General features: G+C 39.5%; 1 protein-coding gene across 2 annotated transcripts; it reads left to right on the top strand.

Moving 5' to 3' along the window:
- Positions 1-1,026: 1,026 nt before the first annotated feature.
- On the top strand, positions 1,027-18,240 carry EDARADD (EDAR associated via death domain). Of its 2 annotated transcripts, none has more exons than XM_063151599.1 (6): positions 1,027-1,099; positions 5,305-5,363; positions 6,555-6,594; positions 9,567-9,655; positions 12,424-12,469; positions 14,963-18,240. In XM_063151599.1, exons 1-6 carry the CDS (start codon positions 1,069-1,071, stop codon positions 15,337-15,339), a joined length of 642 nt encoding a protein of 213 aa, XP_063007669.1. In that variant the 5' UTR covers positions 1,027-1,068; the 3' UTR covers positions 15,340-18,240. The 2 variants fall into 2 exon arrangements, with proteins under 2 accessions (XP_063007669.1, XP_063007668.1); XM_063151598.1 differs by having other exon boundaries at positions 1,058-1,099; positions 5,302-5,363.
- Positions 18,241-21,299: the final 3,059 nt, after the last annotated feature.

Raw genomic sequence — 21,299 nt, 5'->3', positions numbered from 1 at the left:
TACTTGTTCATGACAACAGGATGACAGCTACTGTCATCAATTTAAATTGTGGAAATAACAGCAATTTAATCTTTATCACTTTAAAAAAATTATTATTTGGAACATGCACAAGAGATGAAAAATAATCCATGGAAAAGCGCTCAATTTTAATGCTTAATGGACCAAAGGATACTTATAGTTGTGCCAGTGTAAGCCAGTTGGCTGAACTGGAGCTCTCTCAGCGTAACAGAATCTATCTGTAAATTTACCTCTTTAATAAAATGAGCCAGGTGGTTCACAAAACTGATCTTTCTAATGGCAGATTCAGTTGTGCCGGCTTTTTTTGTTTCTATTGTAGCAATACATAATATCTCTTATTTAGAGCTTGATTTCATGCACAGACCCCATTTAAGAAGCCTGTATTACTTTACATCGAAACCATAAATGAGAGAATTTGCCAGAGATTATAGTGGCGTTCCAAAGCAATTACATACAAAGATTTGACTTCGTCATGGTATTAGATGTGCCTGTAGCATAAGAGGAAAAACTTTAAATATCTGTGAGAAACCAGTGCGGTTTATGATTGTTGCTCTGCAGTACTTGCTTTTGTAAACTCTCTGTACACGTTGAGCCACCTGCAAATGCACCTTCAGCCCTAATGGAGACCGCCTTTCTCTGTCGGAAGGCGGTGATTTAGGCTCGTAAATGTCCGCAAGAGCAGGACAGCGAGCATTGATTTTATACTGCTGAAGCGGCTCACTCTTAAATCCGAAGTAGCACTACTTGACGAGCGGTACGTGCACTCCGTGTCTGTGGTCTCAGTGAAACACGGCGTTTTCGCTCAGGGGAGCACCTGAGTGCGGGAGGATTTAACCCGACGTATCCGCGGTATTTCCCGCTGGGAACTGCGGGCTCCCGGCAGACGCGCTTCCTACCGCGGCCCGGGACGGCCATGGGTGGGACCGACCTGCCCGGCGCCGTCCCTGCCGGCGAGCGCTACCTGCGGCGGGGCGGCGCAGGAAGGGGGCGGCGCGGCGGGGCGGCGGTTCCGGGCACGTCGCGTTCCTCGCCGCGGGAGCGCCGCGCCCCATGGCCGCTCCGCAGGACCCGCTGCCCCCAGGTGAGGCCGGGGCGCCGCGGCGAGCCGGGCGGGCGGGGCGGGGATGCCCCGAGGGGCGGCGGCCGCTGCCGGGGCCCGCGGGGGTGCGGGACGGGCGGTGCGCGGGGAGCGGCCCGCGGCGCCCATCCCGGGCCGGGCGCAGCCGGGGCCGCGGCTCCTGGGAGCCAGGTGAGGAGCGTACACCCGGCCGGGCTGAAAAAGAGTTCTTAAGGTGCTCCCTTCCCCCTCCGCACACGCCAGTTAAGTACGGTAATAATTTATCATGTGCTCTGCTGATGTGATTTAGTGTAACTTGTCTTGTCAAGCCTGCTCCGGTGTTTAGCGTGTAAGTTAGTTTGCGCTAGTTAACAGCAGTTTCAAAATACCTTTTTAAAAGGCGTTTTCTTAGGAGCCCAGAGCTCGAGTGGTTACGAAGTCCACGTGCATTAACTTACATAGTAATGGTGCAAATGAGTTTTAACGCCTCACCTGTGGTGTGCCAGCATCACAGACTTTTCCATGAGCTGTCTGCTCAGACAGGGACAAAGTTTTGAGTAATTGACAGTAAACAAAAATGCACAAGTGCTGATGGACTTGGGCTTTTCAGGGTACTGAATATTCTAGTATAACTTGCCTATTCAAATCTAAATTCGTGTGCCCCTAGTCAAAGCAACATTTTTTATTTGGGTTTAGTCAAAGAGTTCATCTCTATGAGCAACATTAGTATTAGAGTGATGCCTTGTTTAAGTTGTGCTAAGTTAAACTATTAATGTGCATGCCCAGCCTTGGTGTGGAAATGTGCATGGTTGAACTATGTAACTACAGCTGATTTCAGGGGCTTCACTCGCTACTGGCAGTGTCAAGGCTGTGTTGCCGAGTAAAACTGTAACAGAGGGAATACTGCCTCTGCTCCTTGGTGCTTTGTGAACCCCCTCGTGCTTAAAGGTCAAAATCCTGAGGTCTCTAAAACTTGCTTTCAGACTTCCTTCCAATGCAAGGGTGAAAAGCAGAAAAACTGTTTGCACTGGTAAGTGCAGAGCATTGCATCCCAATTATAGCAGAGGTATTGGGCAGAATGAAAAGGTGGGCATTGGTACAAGTCTGCTGCTCCTCTTGCAGACTGGTCATACTGGGTGGGCCCTGGCAGAGCTGTGGCAGCTGCTGGGCAGCATGCAGGTGCAGAAATGAACCTCAGGAGCAACCACTGAACCTCATTTGTGTCTGTCCGAGTCAATGTGCACATGCTGACTTATGTCCATCTGAGTCAACTCAATTATGGCTCCCTGCAGAAGGGTGGGGAAGTAAATGTGGTCCAGTGTCTGTATCCTGTTGGGTCGAGTATGGTGGAAGTGATTTTGTGAGGGACCCCAGGTAATGCTGTTATGAAGCTGTCTGTCAAAGTAACCACGAAATCAGACAGTCAGTCAGGTGATACCTTCAGTTCCTGTTGGCCTTTCAGCATGCAAAAACTGTGGATGGTTTACATCTGAGATAAACACAGAACTTTCCTCTCTGCTGTTTTGTGCACCTGAGTCCAGCTCTATGACATGAGCTGTGGAATGTTGGGGCAGATGTGTGTGGGAAAGAGAGAAAGGACATTCAAATTGCCTTATTCACAATAATACACTAGGTCTGTGGTTTTCAGATTATCTGCCTGGTGAAGACCCAGGTGAATCATCTGCAGCCCAATAGGTGAAGTCTTTAATCTTAGGTGCAAATATTCATATACATACATGCCACTTATAAAAAACCTGGGGACTTGGTAGTAGTCTGCAGCCTAAACAAAACAATGGAAGTTACTATTCTTCAGAAAAAACTATTAAATAAAGGGAAGCAATTGAGGTATAGGAAATTAAATACAATTTAAAAATACTTTGCAGGATCGATGCTAAGCAAGAAAGATGCAGATTCTCATGACTGTGTTTATGTGTGAGACCTAGAAAGCAGGAGTGAGAGGTCCCACTGTTGTACCCCATCACCTCTTGTAAAGATACCCTTGGGTCTATCAAGTCCTTGTTTCAAATGCCTGTTTTCTCTGAGCTTCTCCAATTTTTTCAGTGCTTCCCACTAGGTTGTGGAAAGTGAGTTACCAGTGTCAAAATGTACCTTGGTGGTCATGGAGATGTAGAGAAGATGGGGACAGCGCCCTTATATAGCCCTTGTATAGCTGCAGTAGCCAGTGAGGTTCACCAAGGCTTGGATGTTCTATGGGGTCTGCCTTCACCTGCCTCAAGGCACCTCTTACATGGGAAAAAGAAAGTTCTGGGGGTCGTTTTGTTGGTTTGGCTGGTTTTTATTTTTTTATCTTTTTAAATTCATCTAAGAATCTGTAAGGAGGAGCTGAAAGGCCTCCAGAATAAACCAACAATAAGGTGTATGCTTTGCCACTGGCTTTGAGTAGAAAAACAGTGAGACTAGGGTTGCCTGGGCTGGCCTTCTTCCCTAGAGCCTTTCTTTGTCTCCCAGTGCTGCCTCCTTTTTCAGCTTTCCTTTACTGGGTGGGCTTCTATTTGCCCAGCTCCTCTGCAACTTTCCACCACAATTCCCACTAGGAGCCTCTATTTTTGCCCCTGCCCTCAAGCAATGTCTTATGCCAACATATTGTATTTTCCCATGTCCCAGCGACTCTCAACTTCTCTGCATTTGAGAGTTTGTGCTGACTGTTGCTATCAAGGCAGGCTTTATCCAGAATATTTTAATTCCATGTTTCTGAAGCAGATATTTATCATATACCAAAAAAGACATATGACAAGAACATGGGGTTTAGATAGTTTGTTTGTTTTCCTCTTTTGCATATAGCTTCCTAATTTGCTGTGTGAACAATGCTCAATGGCATTTTCATAGGCCTCTGCCTTTTTTGTGCCTTTGAATGTTTACATTCAGTATGCAAAGACTGTGCTCAGCCCTTGTCATTTACACCTCTGATCATGTGCCACCTGCTTGGACAATGCCTGTGGATTTCCTGGGGGCTGTAGCACTGAAAAAGGCTTGATGTGGAATCTCAGGGACACCCAGGAACTGCTGGTGGTGGGGCTGCCTCACAGAAGCAGGAGGGAGAACAACTCTGTCCTACTGCTGCCTCCTTTGTTGTTTTCAGTTTATTGTGCTGTCCTGCACTGGTTATTGCTTCAGCTCGTTCTGTTGTATTGAGTGGATTGATAGGAATGGGTCCCCAAATAAGCAGCTATATTAAATTAGAGCTCTTTAGAGTAGTGTCTGTGTAACTTCTGTTCTGTTTTGGGGGTCAGTGTTTATAATGTGTGCTTTGTACTTAATTTCTGAGACTCTGTTCTAAATCTACTGGTTTTTATATTCCAAAGAAGGTAATCACCAAATACTGATTACAGTCATGTCTTACTTGTTGCTGCTGAAAACTTAATGTGTACTTGCAGTAAGTGACTATTAGAGTAAGAGTGACAAGAATGAAGATCTTACCATATAATTTAAAATGTTTTTCAATTTTTGAAAACATTTATTCTTATTAACAGAAGAGATTTCTGAAAAATGTGTCAGGATGTTAAATTATAGGAGTAATTTTGTGAATCTTGTTTTCTGTATGAGATTTATTTCAGATTTTCTGTGCACTTTTGGTCAGTATCCCACTAGTATTTGTCAATTTAGCTGTTGATGCAGAGGGGTTAACATTTCATGATTCACCTACAGCTACTTTGAAGATTCATGTTTTGATTCTCTTGATATTAATATAGTAGATTTTTACTGTTCTATTGTATACAAATAATTAATTATTTTGCTCAAATATTTTTAAATGAGTGTTTTCAATTTTGTGTTGTAATCTGATGTTCAGTCTAGTATTAATTTTTGTTGTAGTGGGTATGTTCGTTTCCTGTTTGAATTATTTCTTTGAGGAAAAAACTTCAAGGCTATCAATAGGAGAACAGAACTTAGCTTTTAGAAAATTTACTGAATTTTAGTATTTATTGCTGACATGTTTTGTGATTTTTTTTCACTAGATATAGTTTGAGATTTTAGTTGAAGTCTATCTTTTGTTAGGTTAGAGTTGGGTGTCCTTTATTACATGTAATTTCTAATGTCTGTGCTAGTAGTTCTGACATTTTCCAGTTTGTCATGTTTTCTTGTGGAAGTGTGACATAATGCATGTAATGGCTGTATAGTTGTTTTACCTTGGTCAGACAAAGAAGCAAAATGTGAATTGGCAGAAATACTTTTATGACTATGCAGTGATAAAGTTTTCTTTTTTCCAGCAGATCATGCAGCAAAAGAGCCCGTGGAGGATACAGATCCAAGCACTCTTTCCTTAACAATGGTATGTGTTTCTAGTCTAGTGCAGTTGAAATCATTATAACTCTGTATGGTTATGTGATGCCGCAGTGAGAGAAAACATTCAAGGATACTAACTCACACTGTCGGTGTATATACAAGATTTGACTCCACAAAAAGCCTTAATAAATTAACCTGTGCAGTCAAAGTGTAAGTAAAAATACCAACATGTATATCAGCTGAACTGGATGGTATTGTCAGTGAAGCTGCCCATGGGATAACCTCCAAAGGCTCTGGCAGTGACATCTCTTCAAATTAAAAAAGTCCCAGCAACTGAGAAAAATTAGTACTGACTTTCTTCTGTCTCATAGTTTGAACGGATAAAATAACCCACCTAGGGCTTAAAGTTTCAGCACTGCGAAGCTGTTACTACTTCCTGTAGCTGATTCCAATCATGGAAACGTAGGACCATTGAGTAGTGCCTTAGGCAGGCCCGGCTGAGCCTCGGGAGGGACCAAACCGCGCCCTCTGGTGCTCGCTGGCACACAAGCATCGCTTGTGTCGGGATCTCAAACATCCCAGGCTCCTGCCCAGGTGGGAGTAATATGAAATTCTGTGAAAACTCTTTAAAATGTGGCTTTCTGTAAAAGCCAGACCTACTGTCATGTAAGGGCAAGAGCCATAGGGAAGGAGGTAAATGTCAGATATAATAAGTTATGTCATGCCCTGGAATTAGTAGTTGTCTCCTTAAACTCAGTAATAACTGCTTCCTATTCCCTCTTAATCAGGTAAGTTTAAAGCAGAAGGGGAAAATATTTCTTTTTCTTTCAATGCAGTAACATTTTATTAAAAGCCTAATCTGCTAAAAGAGAGTTTGAAGTCATGTCTGTTCTTTCTGATATGCATTATTAACTTTTCAAGATTATCTTGCTACTTCAGTACAAAACTTCTTTCCTAAGCTCTGCTTTTTCACTAGAAATAGCTTTAAAGATACTGTAGCAAAGCAGTAATCTCTATTACTTCAAGTGCTAATCAGCATTGTTAGTAACATCTCAGTTTCCACAGAAGAATGTTGCTGTATTTGATGGTGAACAGATCAACCAGTAGCAACTTGAGAGATACAACTATAATTGTGCACTTACAAAAGCACATAAAGAAAGAGTATGTAACTACTCTTTCCCCAGCACAATTGCACTCAAAATAACAAACATCTGTGTTTCTTGCCTTTTTGTAACAGACAGAAAAATATCCTGTCCAAGACACAGGAGTACCTAAAGGTAAGTATTGTGAATTCTGTCTATTCAGCTATCATTGATCTGTTGCTATCTGCAATAAAACCAGTGGTGTTACCCAACAGATTAAAATACTCATGCTTTTTTCTACATATTTGTGCTTTAAATGTAATGCCCTCTTTATTTTTGTGGTCAATTTGGTGTGTTTATCTAACTTTTGAAATTTCCTTCCCAAGTTTAGTTTTGATCTTAAAGTCACTCTAAAAATATCATCAGAAGACCTGGGTTCTTGATCTGAAAGGAAAATACTGTGGTGCCATTGAAAGACAAGGTTCAGACCACAGATAATAGAGACATCATAATGTTGGATGGTGACTTTGAAGGGACTACCAGTGCCTTCATGCTGTTAGAGATAAAATCAAGAAATACCTTGTAGGTCTTTGCCTCTGACTGCATTCCCAGCCTTATAACCTGTCAACTCTTCATGCTGTCTTTTACTTTCAGCTGGTTTAATACCATCTACTGGGGAGCCTACTATTCGGTCTACTCTGCACAAGTTCCTGCCTCTCTTTGCTGGAAAAGGAGTGAGGGAGTGTAGGTTCTGAAGAAAAATACATGGATTACACAGACTGAATAGCCTCCTTATGTTTCCTTGATGTGTGGGGTGGATTTTTTTTGTTGTCATCCCAGGCTTGGCCATTGACTTTTGTCCAGGGAATGCCCTGGCAGGGGCTTGCTTGAGGAGCACTCTGCAGGTAGTGTGTTCTCCATCCTGTATTGCACAGCAGGTCTGCAGTGGGACAGCCACAGGAAATGAGGATTGTCACAATGGAAACTTGTGCTGAGGAGTGGGAGCAGTACACCACTGGGGTTAAAGAAAAGCTGGGCATTATTCTGGGGCTTGACAAAGCCAGGCAGAGGAAATGAGTGCTCCTCAGAACTGCTGCTCAGCAGGGGAGGATCGTGTGGGATGAAGTCATAAACTAGTTTCTGTTTGTTTGCAGGCAGGTGGTTTGGTCCTTCGAAATTCTTTATTTGCACCAAAGCAATTACACTAGCACATTCTTTTCCATGTTCTGCATTTTATTTCACCTGTGACATTAGATCTTCCTCAAAATTAATTAGATAAATTAATAAATTTCAAATTTGCCAGGGCTTTTTAAAGTCCAAAATTAAATGCACCTGATTTAAAAAAGAAAGCTAAGACATAAGTAGAAAGGTCAGCACTTTCTGTAATAAGGAAGTGCACTTGGTTTATAATTATCATTTTTGCTTCCTCTTACTAAGTGTAAGAAGATGTAATTACTAATAGAGCTTAACATTTCCCCTTTGAATGTGATACAAATACCTCTTAGTATTCTCTTCATTTCTGTAAATTCATAATTTCTCTGAGAATGGTATTTCATAGTTATTTCTATTTAAAAACCAAACTTAGAAGTATGAGTCTGTCAACTGAAAATTGTAACAGATGTGCTGGTCTGATTCTGTATAAGAAACAATTATGTTTGTTTCAGATTTAACATTTGAACTGACAGTATATTGGTGAGAGGGGCTGTCTGTATCTTTTATTGGTCAATTAATTAATGGTCTGTTTTGGAGCCATAACTTAAAGTTCTTGGCACCCTTTACTGATTATGAGATAAAATTGTGTTGAGGGAACTTCTTATCTTGCAGAGGTTGCCTTAGTGTTTATCATGATTTGATAATAACTCTATTTCCACTCAAATATAGAATAAATTTCACAATTTCACACATATTATTTTCACAGGTTTGATGCTCATGCTTTGCATTTTCAGACAGACTTTATTTTGGGTGGTTTTTTTTTTTTTTGTTTGGTTTTGGGATTTTGGTGGTTTTGTTTTGAGGTTTTTTTTGGGTTTTGTTTTTGTTGGTTGTTGTTGTCTCTGAACCTACAGTCATAAAGAATAATGATGATCCTCTATCAAACATTGACATCGCTGGGGATGAAATATCTTCCATCAGTCTTATAAAACCAGAAAAAGAGGAGAGTAGTGATTTTTGGTTTTCTTTTTCTTGCAAGTGTAAGGATGAATTCTTTGATCCAGATCAATTTCTTGAGTGAGTTAAGAAAATATTGCTTCTTTCTGTTATGTGATGATTCATAAAGATAATAGGGGTTCTTCAATGAGATCTTGCCGCTTAACAAACAACAAATGGAAACATACCAGTGCTACAGATGTAGTCACCCCCATGCAGTGTTCTTGGGTGTAAAAACATGTAGACTATAACCCTTTTTAAGCTTGTGTTAATGGTTGGTCAGCACCTGACTTGGGGAATTATGCAAATAGTTTGATGAAGAGGACCTTACTAATAATGCAGAGTGCACAAGGTCCACAAAGGGTTTATGTATCCTTTGTATCCCATTTTGAGGGCTGAAGTGATGCTTGAAAAGTTAGTAGAATTTGTGCTGTACTAGGGAATGCTTTGTCTTTCAGCGGACTCCCAGGGCTGTTGATAAACACACTTTGAAATGGATAATCTCAGTGCTTCAGCAAATTCCTGTATAGTAGGAATCACTAGGATGAGTCCAGTTCACAAAGGGGCAGAATAAAAGATAAATATTTATGCAGTACTTATTTTAACTCTCATTTTAAGTGTGATGAGAAAAGCAAAACAAAAATCAGAGTGACTTGTGACATCTTCAGCCTACTTTGTTGTGTTGGTGCAGTTATATTCTGTAGTCAGCTTTCTGAAAGAACAACATGACTCTTGCTTTAAAAACAGTGTGATGTTTGTTTAGAAAACAACTGCTACTCTAGTATCTAATCTCTGCAAGGATTATATTTCTTCTCACAGTCATGCTCTGCATTGCTGTTACAGACTCTGCTGACTTAACATTTTGGGCTTTTAATCTAGCAATTCCCAGCATTTGATCGTGATATGGAGTTATATTTTTTATGTTAGACAACTATACTATAATTTATGTTTGATAACATAAATTACTTACTATTTAAATTTGTGAGTGGAAGACCAGTGTTTCACACTCTTTGCCTTAGATGAGGAATACCTAACAGATCAAGTTACTTTGGAAATTGCATCTGTGAACATCAAGACCCTTACATCAGATTCTGGCCTAATACAACAGGTAAGAAAAATGATACTTGAATGTGAACTAAGTTACTGCTGCTAATTCAGTAAGTATGTTAACAAATAAGTATATTTTCAAACTGTATCTGGAGAGCACAAAATTATTCAGTAAAACAGACCAGAGATTTGCTTTCTTTTCAAGAGTTCAACGAAGGGAGCTTTTGTGGAGAAGAGCAAAAAAAAAAAAGATTATTTTATGATTAACATGTACTTTTTAGTTTAAATAGGTTTTGATCAATGTATAGGTGTTCTGAAGAAGAGCCAGCAAAGCGTTAAAGCTTTGTCATGCATGCTGTGCCTCTGATGAAAATGCTTCCTGGCGAAAATAAAGCCAGGCAGTGAAGAAGTAAGGAAACCTAGATTTTGTCTTTAGGGAAGCATTAGATGGTTTTTGCTTTGATTTTGGGACACTGCTCTTCCCATAGTTGAAACATTGTCCACTTTTTGTGACATCTTTCATTGCCGTAGGAAGGGCAATGCTGAGTGACTCCCACACCCCATGGTTATCGTCTTTCAAGTGAATGTTTTTGCTGAATTTCAAATTGATTCTCTTTGGGTTGAGCAGAAAACTTGGAGAAGAGAAATGAATGAGCATTTTCCAGCAAGATGAAGAATTAAAAGGAGTTCCTAATGCCAGAGTCCCAGCTGAATTCCATCAGAAACAAACATGGGTTTGGTATGCATTTCACAGATGATGGAGGTAACCATTCCTTCCCATCATCAAGAAGAGAGCTTAGAATCACTATAAAGATAATTCAGTGTATTAGGGTGGTAATGGTTCCACAGAGCTGGAAAACTTTCTGCTTACCTGCAGACTGCACATAAGTTTATGGCTTTGATTAGACCTGTAGAGGATGATTGGATTTTCATTTATTGCAATTACATTACAAGAAAGTTATCTTGAATAAACTTGAGTGCATCTGATATGATAATTTGGATAATGACTGGTCAGTAAAAATATGAATTTTGAGAACATGTGTGGCACAGGTAAGTATTGCTGCTTTTCTTTGTACTATTTGCAGTTATTTTTTATGCCTCATAAGGCATGTATAATGACATAAGGGCACTTAGGCATTGGCTTTCACAGTAAAGTTTGACCTACAATGAATTGATAAAGTCTGAGAAATGAGGTTCAGTACAGCAGTTAAGTGAACAGTATCTGCTTTTACTTTTTTTGTTTGGTTTTTTTTGGTGTGGATTTTTTTTTTGTTTAGTTTGTTTTTGTTTTTTTTTTAAATTTGCTTATTTATTTCTTTTGAAGTAGATCTCTGGGGAGGCTGAGCTGTCCTGGGAAGTTCCTCATTCTCCTCCATGAGTTACTCTTCTGGGAATTTGCTCCTTGAGGCTCAGTAATAACATTCTGCCTTTTTAAGGAGTGGAGTGGAGTTGGAGTGGAGACAATTACTATAATCAGGGACTGCAGATTTAATTTTTTTAAGTTTGTGTGCTCACATGTTGCCATGAAGGCCAACTTTGTGTTTAGAAAGCGTTGTCCAGATAAAGCTGTTGTGGTAGAAAAGTAAACTGCGGGAAGATAATGGCAGGGCTTATTTAGTTGCAATTGGCATGTGCAGTATTAGATCTCTCTTGAGCAGACAGCAGACGGTTTGATGCTGTTGCATGTGTGGTCTTGCAGCTTTCAGGGAATAAAGAAATACTGAAAACACTATGCAAATTTTTCCTTTCTTAACATTAATTAACATTAATATTTTGGAGAGAGTTCATCTTCTTTATAATTAGATCATGAATGCATGCAAGTTCACCACGGCAACTGAAATTGCCTGTATTCTATTTTTAGTGGGTTTCTTAGTAAAGAAGGTGTAGCAGGTTGGACTAGAGTATCTTATTACACTATGTTGTTACCCATATATTGACTTTTGTTTGTATGCACAACCTGCAAAATTAAGAAGCCTGCTGTTTCAGAAGAATGACACAATACAAAAAGATCAACAATACTTCATTGCAGCTATATAAGGGGAAAATCCCCTTCTACTTTCATCTTTAAATCCTCAACAGAAGAAAGTTATTTCACCTGGCTCCACACCTGCATAGTTAAAGTAAGGACAGCTGCAGCTTCCCCACAGTTCTACAATCAAGGGGCTGTCCTTCCAGTTTTTAGAGGTTGCTAACTACTAGGATTTAAATGCTACAATGTGTGTTACAGTCTCAGGCTGCTAAGTAATTTCATTATGCTTAATTATCAGACAAAACATCATTGAGGGAATGTTAACACCAAATAGGGGGAGGGTTAGATGTGATCTGCAAAAATATTCACCTCCACCTGTTGTCTGTAAAAGTTTCCTATGTACCTGAAGAAGTTTGTAAAAAAAAAAAAATTCTCCCCTTGGCCTAGATCAACAAAACAATCCCTTACTGCTGCTTGTTACAAAATTCTTGGCTTTTACATTGCAAAACATTTTAAAAATCTTTTAAATCAAACTATATGTATTGTTAAATAACTTTTGGGTGTTTAAGAGTTAGTCAAAAGATCCAATGCTGTAGAATATCATTAATAAAAATGCTGTTGTTCAGTGCATACAACCCACAAGGCAGTTTTTTATGTGCCAAAGCATGGAAATGCTGCCTGAAAAGACACCAGATTGTTAGCAGTTCCTCAAAACTATATGTATATTCCCTGTCTGATTTTACAAGTAGCTTGGGATTCTTGTAAGTAATCTCCTGCCAGTTGTAAATTAGTCAAATACTTATTCTGGTGTTCAATTACATTGTTTTATTTTTACTTTATATTTGTTTTCCGCTTTGTAGCCAGAAGACAAAGACACACAGAGCCATACTGATGAATCGCTTTCAGGTAATATGTCAACTTTATTGTTCTCCATATTTTATTCCTAGGTTTTATTTGAAAGTGCTGTTTTAAAATCTGCTGTTTGTCATAACAAATAACTGCCTGGATAATTAGTGCTTATGGAGCTCATTTCCTTACCAGTGTCATTTACAGCTTCCTCTTTGTTCTAAGATGATGGTGATCAATAGTGCCAACCATACAAAATATGCAACTTGGGCTTTCCAAATACATTTAGTACCTCTGCTTTTGGAAGTGATGTGTAAATAGCTGTCAGGAGAGGGCAGAAGCTGGCATTAGGCTGTGAGTGCTTATCCCATCATTTGTGTGAGTTCTGCTGGGGAGGGGGTGTATGATATACAGTTCGCTTAGTCTAACAGTAAGAAACTGAGAGTTTCCTATTAGTAAGGCAGCTTGTCCTATCAGGTAGCATTAGGATCATGCAGTTAGTTGGGTAGTGCTTGTCAGTGTCTAGCAGAGGAGCACCTTAGAAAAGCAGGATTCTTTATGATGCTTTTGATAGTCTTCCAGATGGTATAGCACAAGAAGCAGGTTGGTTTAGTTTTGTTTACTTATATCTCTGTCCTTTTACAGAGATGTTTTCTTTACCCCTTCTTCCCTGTTTCTATTGGAGGAAAAACTTTCCCTGGCAACCCTGCCAGAGTAAATTCAGATAGGGTGCTCTCCTGCCCTGTGAGCTCAGCCAGAAATTTGATTTGATTATACTATATTCATTTTGCCTTGTTTGTATAAGTAAAGGTTGGCATGAATGAAGCAAGAAAGTTTTGTCTCACTTCAGCAAGTTTAGGGTGCACAAGAAGAGCAGAAGAGTTAACATACATATTCCTGTAGAGAACAGCTGCAAGGCCTGTGGCACACCTGTGAGCTAAGATGTCACCAGAACAGGTTTCCCTTTAACAGGGAAACATACAAAGGCATAACTTCTATGCCTTTGTATGAAGTTATGTGTCTGCAGCGGTGTTGTTGCTGCATGTCCTAACTTGTTGAAAACTTCAGAAGTTGTCCTTGGCCTGCTAAAAAACCAGTCTGATGAGCAATGTTACAAACTAACAATAGCCTGTTCTTTCTTTAAAAATAAATAGAACATGCATGCAGACATTATATTCTGGAATTTTCACACAATCTGACATTAATTACTGAAAATAAATAATTGATGTTAAAAAAGAGCCACAAAATCCCACAAACAAACAGCCTGAACAGATGCTGTTGTCCTTATGAGTAGGTGGCACTAACTACCAGATTTTTCCTTTGCCAGAGATACAGTTCAGGCCTCTGATACAGCACTTGTAAATTGTGTGTCACTGTTTTCTGTTGTTTTTAATAAATCTTTTGATTACTATCAACCCCTTTTTCAGAGTTTCATCTGAAGTAGGACTAGCTACTTCCCTATTTCAAGCTGTGCACTGAGGTTGGAGCACAGAAACCTTATGAAAAGCTTCTAGGCTGTGTCCATTATATACTATTTGAAGATACCAGATTCTCCCTGCTTTCAAAAAGGAGCAGGGAGAGTTAAGGTCATATCGGCTGCCAAAATGCTCAGACCATGTCCTGATGTGTTGCAGTGTTAAAGGTCTTGGATTAGAGTTTGACTAGAGGTATGACTTAAACTGGTTTCTATGTGGTTTAAAGGGTATTAATGTATACTATAGTCTGATAGCACCACATTGTTCCCAGTTTTGGGGGAGATGCTGACTATGGTGTGTAGGAGATATCTAAATGGCAATTTTCAGTATTTGATGCAGATTTTAGAACATATCACCACCTTTTCCCACCAACTTGGTATTTTTCTTTTTCTCGCACATGGAGGAGTATGCACTTTATTCCTTTGCTGATGTACCTTTAAAATAGGTTTTGTTGGCAAAGCAAGGACAGTTTTTATTGCAAGAGCCCTCAAAAGCAAAGGAACATATCTACTTTTTCATTGTGTTAAAGTACTAGATGTTGGTTGTGTTTGGATCTGTCAGCAGAGATTCTCCTGGTGCACGTATTTCATGTTGTTTTTAAGGTAGTACCTCAGAATTGCAAAGCCTTTTCCTTCGCTCTACAACACAGGTACACAAGATGCACAGAATGCACACATAACCCTGTTGTTGATGTAAGTGGGTATTATGGTAGATTCAAGGAAGAGACTTTGTTCCAGAACAAAAAAAGAGAACTATCCTAGCTCATACACTGCATTGAATCCTGTGTCTTTTCTGTACAAGTATAAATAACTTTTCCAAGTGATGTACTGTCTTCAAAAATTACTGTCTTTTTGATTAAAGCCACACTTGATTAGCGTGTAGTGAAGAGAGAAGTTTTAGAAAGTAATTTAATGAGCTCTTCATGAGAAGAAGCATTGCATATTGCTATTCTGACTTTTTCAGAAGCCGTTCAAAGAAATATAATACTCCTCAACCCTATATGCTTTTAGCTTTTTGTTGCTGGTGATACCACAGCAATAGATCCTAATTTCTTCCCATGTAATTATTTTCACTGCAGATCTCAAGAAAACCTGCAAGGAAAATGTCACCTGCTCCTTGTGCTTATTCCGTGCGCCAACCATCAGTGACATGCTCAATGATGAGGACTTGTTGTACACAGTGAGGCTAAAGCTGGATCCCTGCCATCCAACAGTGAAAAACTGGAGAAATTTAGCAAGCAAGTGGGGGATGACTTACGATGAATTGTGTTTCCTTGAACAAAAGCCCCAAAGTCCCACCTTGGAATTCTTGCTACGGAATAGTGACCGGACTGTGCAGCAGCTGATTGATCTCTGTAAATTTTATAAGAGAATTGATGTTGTGAAAGTGCTGCTGAAATGGGTGGAGGAGGAATGGCCCAAGAGAGGGAACAGAACTTACCAGAATGATTTCTAGGTCAAAGTTGTTATTCTGTACGTGTTAAATGCTAGCTACCACCGATACGTTGGAAGTTTCCCTTGCAAGAGAGAGAAAGCCTGTACTGAGGGTTTGTATACTGTGTAAGCTTTATCTAGTGTATACACAATGTAAGCTTTATGCCCTCAGGGTTGCAAAGACAACCTGCCAAAAGTGGATGAAATCATCCAGGTTGAGTTCTTGAGTCTGCAAATACCTTCAGTTTCTTTGCTGCTGTTCACAGCCTTCCTAAATAGAAAAGGAATGAAAAAGCCTGACTGCTTGTTTTCCTGCAGCACTTGTGAACCATATCAGTTGTGTGCTGTTGGTATTGGGGAAAGCCACAGTTAGAAGGCAAGTTTCTTGGCCTTAGTGGTAATTTTCTATGTTCTACCTAGTAGAAGATGAGGTGGAATCTTTTTTTCTTCCTTTTTAGTTGTTTTTTAAGCTTTGTGACACTGTTTTTGGCACAGGAACACCTCAGTGTTCCAGGCAGCAGTTTGGATCTGAATGTTGCAATTAACTGAATATTCAACATCACAGTTGAAAAAATTAAGTCTCTTATGAACAAGAGTAGACATTAAACAATAACAACTGTTAAACAAAATAATTACTCACATGCTACTACATCATAGTGTATATATTTACTCTAAGAGAAATCATGCAATTCAGAGAGACTTTTCAACCCATAACCTTTAGGGGCAAAAAAAACCCAATTAAAAGGCTCTGTGCTTAAAACTACTTTCCAAAGGTTTAAAGGCAGTGTACACTGTGAGTGCAGGTATCAAATCCCTCTCACTTTGCAGTGTGAGATGATGGCACCACAGGGTATTGTTAGTATTGACTGTAACTTCCCTTTTCACAGGCTGTGGTTTTCTTTACAGTTCTGTGGGTTGGCCTACTTTCTGTCCCACACCAAAGCAGTTGCAGTCTTGTGTGAAACTAGCACTATATATTGATTAGAACCACTCTAATGGAAAATGAACAGCTGAATTCACCTACAGCCCAGGTGGATAGCTATTAAAGCACTTACAGTGGTTTAGACTGATTTTTTTTAAAGGATTCTGATTGTGTGAATTACACTGTTTACATTTTAAATGTTTCAGAATTGGCCTTTCTCCTACCATTCTTCTGACATCTCAGACATGTAATATGTACATAGGTGTATATACCCAAGCACTGGTCAAGCTGTAGGGCAAAACTAGAATGGGGGTGCAGGTTGATACACTGTTTACTTTTCTTGAGTAGAAATAATAAGAATTAGTAGTGAAGCTGAGGGAAGCCTAATGCTGTATGCTGAGTTTCTTACTGTAAGAGTTTGAAAAGGGATCTCTAGCAATACTTTACTATAGACACTGAGTGATATGGTTACAGAGGAGCTAGAAGTAAAGACTAACATTTTCAAGTCAGGCACTTGTTCTGGACTGACATAAAATTAGCTTTATTTTAGTGACTTCAAGAAGCTAAAAGTCTTGTTTCAGGGTAAAGAAATTGACCTAAATTTGAGGTTTGAATTTTTAATTTTTTTTAGAAAAGACTGGAATTTGTGATGAATTTTTTTAACCATTCCTCAAAAAAAAAAAAAAAAAAAAAAAAAAGCTGCTACTCTTTAGAACTCTAGTTTTCTAACTGTATTTTAAGGAGAAAATTTTACTGCTCTGTCTTCTTGGGGCTGGAGTTTAAGTGCTTAATGATTGTCTTCCAAGAGTGGGTGTTTCCCAACAGATGTCTGTCAGCTCATAACTTTTGCAAATAATCTGCCTTGAGTTAGATGCTCTAGACTCAGCTTTGGGGACTATTGCTGTGGCTGGGCTGCCTGCTGTTTCAGGTCCTGCACAGGCATCCACTGCTGCTGTGCAAATAGCTCATAATGCAGCTTGTCCAACATAATTCCCATACCTTGAGCTGACTGCATGCAGGATTTAGGTTCATATGTCTGTGTGTTTGTTATTATAGATCACGACACAGTACAAAAATACATGACTCCATCAAAAGGGTGCAAGAGAGAGATTTATTACAGCAGCGTTGCTTTTATACTTCTTCAAGATGTTTACACCCATCCAACATACACACTCAATGCCCACTGGTGATAAGAGGAACAAAGTTCCCAGTAGGTGACCAGGGAGCCACATCACTCTGTGAGCCAGCCAGAGGCCATATCTCTTAACTTTCTCTCCTTCATCCTGTGTCCATGGTAACAACCTTGGTTTTCCTTCAGGAGAGATATGGGGCTTCTCCTTATCTTCAGGTGGCCCTTACTAGCTCACAAGGACAGCACAGAATGTCTTTCCTACATGTGTTAAGTTGTTCTTCTGAGTGATGAGTGCACACAGCTTTTGCCTCCCATAACACACCACAGGTATATCTGTGTGGTATTATAATATGCTGTGCTTTGGTAGATCCAGAGCAGCTAGGAGCTGGAATCTTCATCTAAGAATCAGAATGGGAATATGAAATGATGCAGTAGCATTCCTGAATCAAGGGGTTCAACTGAAATATACCCACTTTCCTGATTTCTGGGTAAAACCTGTAAAATTTTGAGGAAACACTGTCTTGTGAAGATGAGTTTGATCTCTTGAAGCTCTTCAAAAGTCAATGTCAGATGCAAGAGTTCATGTTGGATGGAAATAAAGCTGCTTCTGAGAGTTCATAGGTGGATTCAGTATAAATTCAGCTTGGAAGGTTGAAAATGTTAGCCTTAAACTTCACCACACACTGGATTACTCATAGTTATACTTGAAATACTTTTTTTTTCCTCCTTGTATGGCATAAATTGAGATGTACACACTTTTTCTAGTTTTATATCTGTTTACAAGATATTGGTTTTGAGTGTTCAATTTATTCTTATGTCTTCTGTTATAATGTGTATTATTTTTAGAAGAAATATAGTTGTCAATGTTTGACTTTATTGTATTTGTTTTTATTACAGCTAGGAAAACAGCTGTTTTCCTTCTCAGCAGTCACCTTGGGATTACTGAACTATCAATTAGTTGCTCTGTGTAAAAAATACCTTATAGATGAAATTCATGATGCCTTAAATCACTTATTTTTGCAACACATACTGCTTTGAAGACAGGAAGATGTATTTTTTAAATATTTTCTGTATGAAAAATGGATTAATTTTGATAAGATGAACAATATATTTATCTAGAAACTTGTAGCTGAGTTACTAAGAGAGGTAAGAAACCTGTATGGGGTGAACTTTTCCTGAATTAATAACCAATTTGATATTGAACACTAAAAAGGCTCTACTAGGCTATCAGTTTTGTTCCATGACATCCTTCTCCTATTCCTGTGTAAGACCTGCTCTCCCTTCAGGGATTTCCAGTTTTTTGCCTGCTGTCTCTGTGCCTGCAGGATGATCAGTGGCCTTTGCCACCCATTTTGGTTTCTATGAAGCTTGCCAAACCACTGTATTATTTCATTCCTGCAAGCTTATCTAAGATAAAATGAGCTTAATTACCGTTCTCCAATGACAAAGTTGTGGTGCTGTGCTCCAGGAGAACCTAGTTTTCCTGTGAGGACATCTATGGGTATCACCCCAGCAAAATGGTAACAGTGTCCAGTTGTCTTACTCTATGCATGCACTTCCCTTGGATCTGTGGAGAGGAGTGCAGGATGGGTTTGGGACTGTCCTTTGGAACCTACCAAAAAGGATAGACATAGTCAGCATGGTCCCAGATGCTTGCTTCAAAATAACTTGTACAGAAACTAAAAAAAAACAAAGGTTTTTACCTGAACCAGTACTGAAAAATGGAGAGCTGCAGCTTGGCCTGGGCAGTGCTTTGTGCAACAGACTATGTATTTTTCACTGTCTCAAAAGGCCTCCCACAGTTCTAGGTCAAGCTGTTAGCAAGAGGAAAGAAATGTAAATTCTGCCTTATGGTTCTTTAAGCTAGGGTAGCACTCTTGACTTGTGGCCAGACATAGCTGGAAATTATTTGTCAGACAGAAGAACTGTTTAAACAAGGTCAAAGAAAGTGCATGGCATTTATAATAACTTAAAGAGCAGCCTACTTGTGTGTAATTTTTGCAGCAGATCATGTTCTTCTGTCCATGAAGGCAAAGCAATTAGTTATTCATAACTACTTTTGAAATATCTTGTAATTTTAAATTTTGGTTCAGTTTTGGATAGAAGGGCAGAGCACCATTATATGAGGATGTGAGCTTGTTGCCTCTTTTTATTCTGACAGAAAAGTGTTTTTCCTAGTCCCCAAATTCAGCTAGTCTTGATTCTATGTCTATTGTCAGTTGGCCTTAAGTGGATAGGGAAGGTATGGATCTACTGGTTGAACAGGCTGAATATCAGCAGCACTAAAAGAACTTACTTTGAGAGGTGCAGTCAGTAGTATTTGCCTGTATTTTGGCCAAGGACTGGGACTGACTCTGTCCTACAAGAAACTTAACTGACCCCCATGAGGCAAGAATCTGACAGAAGCTGATGGCAAAGAGAAGTAGACAGCCTTGGGAAAGGGTTGCTGTACCCTCTGTTAGGGGCAGAGGGGCAATTAACAGCTGGGCATACTTACTAGCTTGATCTCTGTATTTTGCCTTTGTAAGACAGTGATTCTTGATTTCAAAGGCAGGTCATTTGAGGAAATGTATATTTGTTATTGTGGTAATGAGAGTTGCCCGAGATTCTTAAATGAGAAAGATAAGTGCAAGTAACTTGCATAATAAATGTGTTCTGTGTATCTATGTACAGCAAGGAATGGATACACAACTTTACACATGAATGTGAAATTATTCTTTTTTTATTATGAGTTTGTTTCAAAATTACCCAATATTTAATTTAGGAATGTTTTTTGACTCAAAAAAACCCCCAAACCCCAAATTTTTATATTGTTGATGACATAAAAAAAATTATATAACTAAAAAGTTCTTTAATGGAAAGAGCTATGATAAGAAAGGGGCATGCAAATCCTTACAGTAGTAAAAATATCTTGAGTCTAAGCTGAGGGTTTATTTTTGTCTTTGCACCCAATATATGTGAGCTTCCCCTACTTCATTCACAATCCTGTATTGTGGGTGGTTTTTTTGGTCCTTATTTACTTTTGCCTCTGCTTTCTCTGAAGCAGAGAAGGTCACTATCTCAAAGGTCTTTTAAAAGCCTGATCGTCTCTAACCATCAGGAAACACCTACCATCTCGTGGTGAGAGGTGATACTACACCCTCGCACGCCTCCCTTGAAAATGCAGCAGAGCTGAGGGCAGGTGAGCTCCTCTGTAACTGCAGAGACCCACCAGGGAAATCCAGGAGCACCTGCAAGGAGGATGATGAAGGTGTGAAGGTGAAGTTCTAGGGATCTTGGGTTTGGTCACAGTCCCCAGTTTGGAGAACATCACACAGTCTTTCCTTTGGCACAGATGTGTGATATTTCCTAGTTCTTATGTCCCTAGGTAGGCAGGGATTGAATCACTGTGCAGACTGTGGCCCAAGTGCCTGGGGGTGGGGGTGTGCTGGGTGTGCAGACAGGGCAAGCACAGACACAGGTTTGCTCTCCTAGCTATTGCAATGTAAATGAAGGAGTGATCCTGACTACTTCAGGAAACCTGGAGTGTCATGTCACTGATTTAAGAAAGAAGGGGTGAGTATGTTTTTAGGGTTATATGGCCTATAACTGGCTTTCAAAAGGTCTAGTGACTTCTTGGTATCTTCTTTATCCTTTGGCCCTCATATCTATTCTGTATCTTGTTTGCTCTTTTGCTTCTCTTCAGCGTTTTGCTTTAAAAAGCAGGCATTGCAACAAAAAAAATAGAATACTTGGTAGTTCCTGAAGCAGCTGTAGCATTTTAAGCTTTTGAATCTTTAAGCCCATTTAAAAAACTATTACTTTTTGTTTCCTGTGATTTGCAACTTTAAACCAAAAGCTGGAAAATCTGAATGATCACTGAAGCTAAATAGTGACATGTCAAGGAAGAGTTATGGAAGGCCACTGATTAACTCATAGATAAGTAAAC

Source organism: Melospiza melodia, chromosome 3, assembly GCF_035770615.1.
Source record: "Melospiza melodia melodia isolate bMelMel2 chromosome 3, bMelMel2.pri, whole genome shotgun sequence".
NCBI lineage: Eukaryota > Metazoa > Chordata > Aves > Passeriformes > Passerellidae > Melospiza > Melospiza melodia.
Note: the sequence above shows the minus strand (reverse complement) of the source record. Positions and strands in the feature narration are given on the sequence as shown.

What these genes read in the sequence shown, in the direction of transcription:
- EDARADD (XM_063151598.1), top strand. Translation starts at nt 1,069, where the DNA reads ATGGCCGCTCCGCAGGACCCGCTGCCCCCAG. An exon ending in GCAGGACCCGCTGCCCCCAG is followed by an intron (nt 1,100 to 5,301) that starts GTGAGGCCGGGG and finishes TCTTTTTTCCAG; the next exon opens with CAGATCATGCAGCAAAAGAG. An exon ending in AGACACAGGAGTACCTAAAG is followed by an intron (nt 6,595 to 9,566) that starts GTAAGTATTGTG and finishes TCTTTGCCTTAG; the next exon opens with ATGAGGAATACCTAACAGAT.